The sequence below is a fragment of the Rhinoderma darwinii genome, chromosome 2, assembly GCF_050947455.1.
Source record: "Rhinoderma darwinii isolate aRhiDar2 chromosome 2, aRhiDar2.hap1, whole genome shotgun sequence".
NCBI classification, from domain to species: domain Eukaryota; kingdom Metazoa; phylum Chordata; class Amphibia; order Anura; family Rhinodermatidae; genus Rhinoderma; species Rhinoderma darwinii.
The window spans coordinates 481,496,991-481,509,020 of record NC_134688.1 but is presented as its reverse complement, the minus strand read 5'-3'; the positions used below and the strand labels follow the sequence as shown (position 1 = coordinate 481,509,020).

The window sequence follows — 12,030 nt, the reverse complement described above, 5'->3', positions numbered from 1 at the left end:
GTATAACCTGGGTATCTCCTGTATATAATTATATATGTACAGCTAGTATAAGTTATACATCTTCTTGTATATAGTGATATGGAGCATGCTGGTATAACCTGGGTATCTTCTGTATATAATTATATATGTACAGCTGGTATAAGTTATACATCTTCTTGTATATAGTGATATGGAGCATGCTGGTATAACCTGGGTATCTTCTGTATATAATTATATATGTACAGCTGGTATAAGTTATACTTCTTGTATATAGTGATATGGAGCATGCTGGTATAACCTGGGTATCTCCTGTATATAATTATATATGTACAGCTGGTATAAGTTATACATCTTCTTGTATATAGTGATATGGAGCATGCTGGTATAACCTGTGTGTCTTCTGTATATAATTATATATGTACAGCTGGTATAAGTTATACATCTTCTTGTATATAGTGATATGGGGCATGCTGGTATAACCTGGGTATCTCCTGTATATAATTATATATGTACAGCTGGTATAAGTTATACATCTTCTTGTATATAGTGATATGGAGCATGCTGGTATAACCTGGGTATATTCTGTATATAATTATATATGTACAGCTGGTATAAGTTATACATCTTCTTGTATATAGGGATATGGAGCATGCTGGTATAACCTGGGTATCTACTGTATATAATTATATATGTACAGCTGGTATAAGTTATACATCTTCTTGTATATAGTGATATGGAGCATGCTGGTATAACCTGGGTATCTTCTGTATATAATTATATATGTATAGCTGGTATAAGTTATACATCTTCTTGTATATAGTGATATGGAGCATGCTGGTATAACCTGGGTATTTCCTGTATATAATTATATATGTACAGCTGGTATAAGTTATACATCTTCTTGTATATAGTGATATGGAGCATGCTGGTATAACCTGGGTATCTCCTGTATATAATTATATATGTATAGCTGGTATAAGTTATACATCTTCTTGTATATAGTGATATGGAGCATGCTGGTATAACCTGGGTATCTTCTGTATATAATTATATATGTACAGCTGGTATAAGTTATACATCTTGTATATAGTGATATGGAGCATGCTGGTATAACCTGGGTATTTCCTGTATATAATTAGATATGTACAGCTGGTATAAGTTATACATCTTCTTGTATATAGTGATATGGAGCATGCTGGTATAACCTGGGTATCTCCTGTATATAATTAGATATGTACAGCTGGTATAAGTTATACATCTTCTTGTATATAGTGATATGGAGCATGCTGGTATAACATGGGTATCTTCTGTATATAATTATATATGTACAGCTGGTATAAGTTATACATCTTCTTGTATATAGTAATATGGAGCATGCTGGTATAACCTGGGTATCTCCTGTATATAATTATATATGTACAGCTGGTATAAGTTATACATCTTCTTGTATATAGTGATATGGAGCATGCTGGTATAACCTGGGTATCTCCTGTATATAATTATATATGTACAGGTGGTATAAGTTATACATCTTCTTGTATATAGTGATATGGAGCATGCTGGTATAACCTGGGTATCTTCTGTATATAATTATATATGTACAGCTGGTGTGTTATACATCTTCTTGTATATAGTGATATGGGGCATGCTGGTATAACCTGGGTATCTTCTGTATATAATTATATATGTACAGCTGGTATGCTATACATCTTCTTGTATATAGTGATATGGAGCATGCTGGTATAACCTGGGTATCTTCTGTATATAATTATATATGTACAGCTGGTATAAGTTATACATCTTCCTGTATACAGTGATATGGAGCATGCTGGTATAACCTGGGTATCTCCTGTATATAATTATATATGTACAGCTGGTATAAGTTATACATCTTCTTGTATATAGTGATATGGAGCATAATGGTATAACCCGGGTATCTTCTGTATATAATTATATATGTACAGGTGGTATAAGTTATACATCTGCCTGTATATAGTGATATGGGGCATGCTGGTATAACCTGGGTATCTTCTGTATATAATTATATATGTACAGCCGGTATAAATTATACATCTTCTTGTATATAGTGATATGGAGCATGCTGGTATAACCTGGGTATCACCTGTATATAATTATATATGTACAGCTGGTATAAGTTATACATCTTCTTGTATATAGTGATATGGAGCATGCTGGTATAACCCAGGTATCTTCTGTATATAATTATATATTTACAGGTGGTATAAGTTATACATCTGCCTGTATATAATGATATGGAGCATGCTGGTATAACCTGGGTATCTGCTGTATATAATTATATATGTACAGCTGGTATAAGTTATACATCTTCTTGTATATAGTGATATGGAGCATGCTGGTATAACATGGGTATCTTCTGTATATAATTATATATGTACAGCTGGTATAAGTTATACATCTTCTTGTATATAGTAATATGGAGCATGCTGGTATAACCTGGGTATCTCCTGTATATAATTATATATGTACAGCTGGTATAAGTTATCCATCTTCTTGTATATAGTGATATGGAGCATGCTGGTATAACCTGGGTATCTCCTGTATATAATTATATATGTACAGGTGGTATAAGTTATACATCTTCTTGTATATAGTGATATGGAGCATGCTGGTATAACCTGGGTATCTTCTGTATATAATTATATATGTACAGCTGGTATAAGTTATACATCTTCTTGTATATAGTGATATGGAGCATGCTGGTATAACCTGGGTATCTTCTGTATATAATTATATATGTACAGCTGGTATAAGTTATACATCTTCTTGTATATAGTGATATGGAGCATGCTGGTATAACCTGGGTATCTTCTGTATATAATTATATATGTACAGCAGGTATAAGTTATACATCTTCTTGTATATAGTGATATGGAGCATGCTGGTATAACCTGGGCATCTTCTGTATATAATTATATATGTACAGCTGGTATGTTATACATCTTCTTGTATATAGTGATATGGAGCATGCTGGTATAACCTGGGTATCTTCTGTATATAATTATATATGTACAGCTGGTATAAGTTATACATCTTCTTGTATATAGTGATATGGAGCATGCTGGTATAACCTGGGTATCTCCTGTATATAATTATATATGTACAGCTGGTATAAGTTATACATCTTCTTGTATATAGTAATATGGAGCAGGCTGGTATAACCTGGGTATCTTCTGTATATAATTATATATGTACAGCTGGTATAAGTTATACATCTTCTTGTATATAGTGATATGGAGCATGCTGGTATATCCTGGGTATATCCTGTATATAATTATATATGTACAGCTGGTATAAGTTATACATCTTCCTGTATATAGTGATATGGGGAATGCTGGTATAACCTGGGTATCTTCTGTATATAATTATATATGTACAGCTAGTATAAGTTATACATCTTCTTGTATATAGTGATATGGAGCATGCTGGTATAACCTGGGTATCTTCTGTATATAATTATATATGTACAGCTGGTATAAGTTATACATCTTCTTGTATATAGTGATATGGAGCATGCTGGTATAACCTGGGTATCTTCTGTATATAATTATATATGTACAGCTGGTATAAGTTATACTTCTTGTATATAGTGATATGGAGCATGCTGGTATAACCTGGGTATCTCCTGTATATAATTATATATGTACAGCTGGTATAAGTTATACATCTTCTTGTATATAGTGATATGGAGCATGCTGGTATAACCTGTGTGTCTTCTGTATATAATTATATATGTACAGCTGGTATAAGTTATACATCTTCTTGTATATAGTGATATGGGGCATGCTGGTATAACCTGGGTATCTCCTGTATATAATTATATATGTACAGCTGGTATAAGTTATACATCTTCTTGTATATAGTGATATGGAGCATGCTGGTATAACCTGGGTATATTCTGTATATAATTATATATGTACAGCTGGTATAAGTTATACATCTTCTTGTATATAGTGATATGGAGCATGCTGGTATAACCTGGGTATCTTCTGTATATAATTATATATGTATAGCTGGTATAAGTTATACATCTTCTTGTATATAGTGATATGGAGCATGCTGGTATAACCTGGGTATTTCCTGTATATAATTATATATGTACAGCTGGTATAAGTTATACATCTTCTTGTATATAGTGATATGGAGCATGCTGGTATAACCTGGGTATCTCCTGTATATAATTATATATGTACAGCTGGTATAAGTTATACATCTTCTTGTATATAGTGATATGGAGCATGCTGGTATAACCTGGGTATCTTCTGTATATAATTATATATGTACAGCTGGTATAAGTTATACATCTTGTATATAGTGATATGGAGCATGCTGGTATAACCTGGGTATTTCCTGTATATAATTAGATATGTACAGCTGGTATAAGTTATACATCTTCTTGTATATAGTGATATGGAGCATGCTGGTATAACCTGGGTATCTCCTGTATATAATTAGATATGTACAGCTGGTATAAGTTATACATCTTCTTGTATATAGTGATATGGAGCATGCTGGTATAACATGGGTATCTTCTGTATATAATTATATATGTACAGCTGGTATAAGTTATACATCTTCTTGTATATAGTAATATGGAGCATGCTGGTATAACCTGGGTATCTCCTGTATATAATTATATATGTACAGCTGGTATAAGTTATACATCTTCTTGTATATAGTGATATGGAGCATGCTGGTATAACCTGGGTATCTCCTGTATATAATTATATATGTACAGCTGGTATAAGTTATACATCTTCTTGTATATAGTGATATGGAGCATGCTGGTATAACCTGGGTATCTTCTGTATATAATTATATATGTACAGCTGGTGTGTTATACATCTTCTTGTATATAGTGATATGGGGCATGCTGGTATAACCTGGGTATCTCCTGTATATAATTATATATGTACAGCTGGTATAAGTTATACATCTTCTTGTATATAGTGATATGGAGCATGCCGGTATAACCTGGGTATCTTCTGTATATAATTATATATGTACAGCTGGTATAAGTTATACATCTTCTTGTATATAGTGATATGGAGCATGCTGGTATAACCTGGGTATCTCCTGTATATAATTATATATGTACAGCTGGTATAAGTTATACATCTTCTTGTATATAGTGATATGGAGCATGCTGGTATAACCTGGGTATCTTCTGTATATAATTATATATGTACAGCTGGTATAAGTTATACATCTTCTTGTATATAGTGATATGGAGCATGCTGGTATAACCTGGGTATCTTCTGTATATAATTATATATGTACGGCTGGTATAAGTTATACATCTTCTTGTATATAGTGATATGGAGCATGCTGGTATAACCTGGGTATTTTCTGTATAGAATTATATATGTACAGCTGGTATTAGTTATACATCTTCCTGTATATAGGTGATATGGAGCATTCTGGTATAACCTGGGTATCTTCTGTATATAAATTATATATGTACAGCGGGTATAAGTTATATATCTTCTTGTATATAGTGATATGGAGCATGCTGGTATAACCTGGGTATCTCCTGTATATAATTATACATGTACAGCTGGTATAAGTTATACATCTTCTTGTATATAGTGATATGGAGCATGCTGGTATAACCTGGGTATCTTCTGTATATAATTATATATGTACAGCAGGTATAAGTTATACATCTTCTTGTATATAGTGATATGGAGCATGCTGGTATAACCTGGGCATCTTCTGTATATAATTATATATGTACAGCTGGTATGTTATACATCTTCTTGTATATAGTGATATGGAGCATGCTGGTATAACCTGGGTATCTTCTGTATATAATTATATATGTACAGCTGGTATAAGTTATACATCTTCTTGTATATAGTGATATGGAGCATGCTGGTATAACCTGGGTATCTCCTGTATATAATTATATATGTACAGCTGGTATAAGTTATACATCTTCTTGTATATAGTAATATGGAGCAGGCTGGTATAACCTGGGTATCTTCTGTATATAATTATATATGTACAGCTGGTATAAGTTATACATCTTCTTGTATATAGTGATATGGAGCATGCTGGTATATCCTGGGTATATCCTGTATATAATTATATATGTACAGCTGGTATAAGTTATACATCTTCCTGTATATAGTGATATGGGGAATGCTGGTATAACCTGGGTATCTTCTGTATATAATTATATATGTACAGCTAGTATAAGTTATACATCTTCTTGTATATAGTGATATGGAGCATGCTGGTATAACCTGGGTATCTTCTGTATATAATTATATATGTACAGCTGGTATAAGTTATACATCTTCTTGTATATAGTGATATGGAGCATGCTGGTATAACCTGGGTATCTTCTGTATATAATTATATATGTACAGCTGGTATAAGTTATACTTCTTGTATATAGTGATATGGAGCATGCTGGTATAACCTGGGTATCTCCTGTATATAATTATATATGTACAGCTGGTATAAGTTATACATCTTCTTGTATATAGTGATATGGAGCATGCTGGTATAACCTGTGTGTCTTCTGTATATAATTATATATGTACAGCTGGTATAAGTTATACATCTTCTTGTATATAGTGATATGGGGCATGCTGGTATAACCTGGGTATCTCCTGTATATAATTATATATGTACAGCTGGTATAAGTTATACATCTTCTTGTATATAGTGATATGGAGCATGCTGGTATAACCTGGGTATATTCTGTATATAATTATATATGTACAGCTGGTATAAGTTATACATCTTCTTGTATATAGTGATATGGAGCATGCTGGTATAACCTGGGTATCTTCTGTATATAATTATATATGTATAGCTGGTATAAGTTATACATCTTCTTGTATATAGTGATATGGAGCATGCTGGTATAACCTGGGTATTTCCTGTATATAATTATATATGTACAGCTGGTATAAGTTATACATCTTCTTGTATATAGTGATATGGAGCATGCTGGTATAACCTGGGTATCTCCTGTATATAATTATATATGTACAGCTGGTATAAGTTATACATCTTCTTGTATATAGTGATATGGAGCATGCTGGTATAACCTGGGTATCTTCTGTATATAATTATATATGTACAGCTGGTATAAGTTATACATCTTGTATATAGTGATATGGAGCATGCTGGTATAACCTGGGTATTTCCTGTATATAATTAGATATGTACAGCTGGTATAAGTTATACATCTTCTTGTATATAGTGATATGGAGCATGCTGGTATAACCTGGGTATCTCCTGTATATAATTAGATATGTACAGCTGGTATAAGTTATACATCTTCTTGTATATAGTGATATGGAGCATGCTGGTATAACATGGGTATCTTCTGTATATAATTATATATGTACAGCTGGTATAAGTTATACATCTTCTTGTATATAGTAATATGGAGCATGCTGGTATAACCTGGGTATCTCCTGTATATAATTATATATGTACAGCTGGTATAAGTTATACATCTTCTTGTATATAGTGATATGGAGCATGCTGGTATAACCTGGGTATCTCCTGTATATAATTATATATGTACAGCTGGTATAAGTTATACATCTTCTTGTATATAGTGATATGGAGCATGCTGGTATAACCTGGGTATCTTCTGTATATAAATATATATGCACAGCTGGTATAAGTTATACATCTTCCTGTATATAGTGATATGGATCATGCTGGTATAACCTGGGTATCTTCTGTATATAATTATATATGTACAGCTGGTATAAGTTATATATCTTCTTGTATATAGTGATATGGAGCATGCTGGTATATCCTGGGTATCTCCTGTATATAATTATACATGTACAGCTGGTATAAGTTATACATCTTCTTGTATATAGTGATATGGAGCATGCTGGTGTAACCTGGGTATATTCTGTATATAATTATATATGTACAGCTGGTATAACTTGGGCACAGATTTTTGAAGTGTACGTGTTGTTTCTTTATAAACATTCCCTTTATCGTCTTGTAGAAGCTTTTAGTTTGTGTTGTGTGTCCCCGGATGTGGTTTTTGTATATAGGCGGAGAGGAGGGTGAAGCAGCAGGGAATGCAGCTGATTGGTCAGACTCTCCGCACAGTTATGACATCACACTCGTCCAGTCATCAGTCATTTCTGTAAACGTACATTAAGAGGGAAAATAAAACACCAAATCTGTGGCTTTCACACGACATTTCTGCCCCCACCACATCTACAGCCACATAACAGAGTAATAGTAATAATGTGTCAGACGTGTAGCGGAGGGGATGAGGCCGTGACGTGTACGCAGCTGTGTGACTCTGTGACTAAAGTCGATTCTCTAGTGTGTTCCACATGGCGGACTGCGGCTGCTGCTTCCGGTCTGGGTGTCAGCAGGCAGAGCAGTTCTGGAAGTGACGTATTGGGCGGCCCGTGAGGAGCACCTGGGGGGGTTCATTATGTGGGTGGAGTCATGTTTTATGCCCCTCCCCCATGTGGCGGTCACACCAGCACTCACACAGCAGTAACGAGCCGCACGCGAAGGTAACAGAACACGGACTTTACTGTTGTCAAATGAAGATCATAAAAAAACAAGCTCAGTGCAACATATCACAAGATAGAGGAGGGGGCGAGCGGGCGGCAGTCGCTCTTACGCAGGCCGCGGTTCAGTCCTCTTATTAGCCATTTCACCACCAGTGGCCGGAGCACCGATCCGGTTTTGGTGAGTGGTCCAGAGTAGCCGGTGACGGTGGGCGCAGCGGTGGCGCCGCAGAGATGGCGTCTGATGGATCCGGATTTTGGAAATGCGTTTAATGAGGAATCCGGATGGGAATGAAATCGGTATAAAACGGAAGACTATTTCCAGCAGGGGGCGCATATTTACATGAACTGACATTGGCTTGTCCCATTCGTGAGCCATCCTGCGCCACCGGATTCAAAATGGCTGCCCTGCGGGTAAGGAAGACGGGGCCAATGATCCCAATAAGTTACCGGACCCCCTGAAACCCCCTCAATTAACACTTTCACTCCTGGAGTGTATTACTACAAGATGGGTCCTTCTGGCAGCACCGGCAGCGCGGCCGGACAGCGCTCAAACCATAATACCGCAGTGCAACAAAGAAACATACAGGAAAGGGTTAAAAACGAGATGTACAATAAAAAATAACGACCCACAGGCAGCGCGGGGCCCGATACAGGCGGCGGGCGCATACAAGAGACCCCGCTGGGCATTTAGCAGACACGTTATGGCACACGTCTGTCCGGGCGAGAAGAGCGGCGGGTCCCAGAGGGCCCCCGGGGGCCACACAAACATCATGTGGGTGAAGTCGCTCTGAAAGAAATGATACAATCTCTTGCTGCTTGAGTCCATACCCTCCCCCCACTGCCAGAGCGGGGGGCACTGCCAGCAAGTCATCCGAGAAAGGAAGGACGTACCATGACGGGCATTGTCCCTGCGCCTCATTCCTGGTGTAGACGAGGGGCACCCCGCTTTCCATGGAGCAGATATACAAAGCTTTGGCTGAGGCCAGGGGAAACGTTCCAGTGCCCAGCACAAATGCCCCCGGGTCCTGGCTCAGTGCCCAGTTTCCCCCCAGGCTGAGATGAGCTTGGCTGCTGGAGCTGGCACAGCCGCTTAGTCAATGGTGCCCGGGTGGATGCTGAGCACGGGCGGCTCCAGGCAGGTGGGGGAGTAATTCAGGTGCGGCTCCTTGATCCATAAGAGCGGCACACCGTTTTTGCCCTCGCCAGTCTTGCTGGATGGTCGGCTGCGGAACCTCACCAGCAGGATGGTGATGATGAGGATGCCGAAGATGGGGAAGGGATAGAAGAAGACCAGGTAGAAGAGCGCGTCATTGGAGCAGATGACGGACTGCAGGCTGGATTCTGCCGATAAAACAAAAACATGGATGATAACACCGAGGGCCAGGCAACAACGGGACGGAACCAACTGTGAGCGCCCGTCACATGATCAGAACCCTCATCTAATGTTACATTGTAAATCTCTGCCGCGTGGTGTAACCGCTCCACCTCCTTACAGAACTGCGCTGAACTCCAATCACACCCAGAGCTGCAGTCACAATTCTGATGATTTTGGCCTCATGCACACGGCCATGCCCGTAATCACAGCTGGCCGATTTTTTGTGCCGTGCTCCCATACAAAGTACAAAAAAAGAAAAGTAGGACATGCTCCATATTTCACGGCACGGTTCTACTCTACGGAAAGGTGTCCGCGGCCAATAGAACTGGGCGGGTCCGTAATTACGGAGATTTTTACGGTCGTTTTCATGGGGCCTTCCTGTTAACTCAGGTTCTTTTTTAGGCCGGGTTCCCGCAGGACGGATGCGCTGCGTAAAAAGTCATGCAACGTGTCCGACCCGGCACCCGCATAACATCCACTGCGGAAGAAGCCGTTCACACTTACCCCTCCCTCCTCCGCTCCAGTGACGTTGCAGGCCATGTGACACTGCAGTCTGTGATTGGCTGCGACAGTCTCATGGGACGCAACGTCATCCAGGGAGGCCGGACCGGAGGAGGGAGAAGGAGCAGAGAGTTCTGTTTTTTAACGTTTTCGCTGCATTTTTTTTTCGCAGCGTCGGCCGGAGTTTTACTAAATCTCATCCACTGTAAATGTGGTGGAATTTCCGCGCACAATTCCGTTGCGGAAATTCTGCAGCGTTTATGCTACGTGGGAACCTGGCCGTTCTGCGTTGTGGGAAATGTAGCGTTAGCACAGTGCTGTTCAATACCAAGGAACAGCATCCACCAGTGTGGGTGCAGCTCTGAACGTGGCTGGAGCATAAGATATGATGTCACAGCAGAATTGTGAATGCAGCTCTGGTTGTGACTTGAGTATAAGCTATGACATCATACAGAATTGTGGATGCAGCTCCGGTTGTGACTGGAATATAAGATATGATGTCACAGCAGAATTGTGAATGCAGTGCTGGTTGTGACTGGAGTATAAGACATGACATCACACAGAATTGTGGATGCAGCTCTGGTTGTGGCTGGAGTATAAGACATGACATCACACAAAATTGTGGATGCAGCTCTGGTTGTGACTGGAGTATAAGACATGATGTAACTCTGCGTCAGTACGAGAATCTCCGGATTTCCAGTTAATTGGCGCTACATGGAGATTTACCCTGTAACCGGACGTTTGCCCCCCACTTACCCTTGCTCTGCACGGCGACCCATCCTACCAGACTCTCATCCTGGGCCAGCAGGTACCAGACCCCGCGAGGCCCCATCATCCACTCCTGGACAGAACACGTGTAATTCCCGGAATCCGCCCGGCTGGCCTGAGGGATCCTCATCTTATACATGGTGGGCGAGAGCTGGAGCTGTTGCAGGCGGCCCTCCCAGCGCGGGGCGAGCGGGCTCCACACACCGGAGCGGTCCGTGGTCAGGATGGTCTCAGCCTCCGCCCCCCGACTCCGGCTGTGAAAAGACCAGGACACCGCCAGCTGCGAATCAGGCCGCGAGCGGGACAAGACGGTGCAGTCCAGGGTAACATGGCCGCCGTCCAGCACCGAAACATTGAGGGGCGCAGCGTCCAGCAGCAGGTCTGCATCTGAGGGGAGACAAGACGGGTGTTCTGTCAGTGTGCTTAACATCTTCAAGATCTCTGCTTGCAGTTGGTGAATGCGAACATGCTAACATATCTAGTGACTGAATACCGGTCCTGACTTAGTCATGCTCACACAGCTGAGCATTTGTTACAATTTTATCCAGTCTAGACAATCCTCGGAGATAAATGGCCTGGACTCCAGGACACAAGAATTCATTTTACCTGCACTGATACATTGTAACAAACTATCAGGACAGAGCTTTGTTCCGCTGATGCGTTTACCTCACAGAGGATGGTTTACAGCGATACATTGTAGCAAAGCTTCAGGAAGTGTTAGGGCTGTACAGGTTTAACAGCAAGCATAGTTATTGAAAAGGAGGAAACGAGGTTCAAGCTGTTAGAAAGTATCAGGGACTGGACGGATATAATACACACACAAACACGCACACGGGTTGTAGCACTCAC

The 12,030-nt window shown here is 39.3% G+C and overlaps 1 protein-coding gene across 1 annotated transcript in view; it reads right to left on the bottom strand.

Moving 5' to 3' along the window:
• Window positions 1–8,538: 8,538 nt before the first annotated feature.
• The window catches only part of LOC142743719 (immunoglobulin superfamily member 3-like), a 43,284-nt gene continuing 39,792 nt past the window's right edge, over window positions 8,539–12,030 (bottom strand). The window contains 2 exon segments of the mRNA XM_075854739.1: window positions 8,539–9,878; window positions 11,170–11,568. Of these exon segments, the coding sequence (XP_075710854.1) occupies window positions 9,628–9,878; window positions 11,170–11,568 (650 nt within the window). The 3' untranslated portion in view covers window positions 8,539–9,627.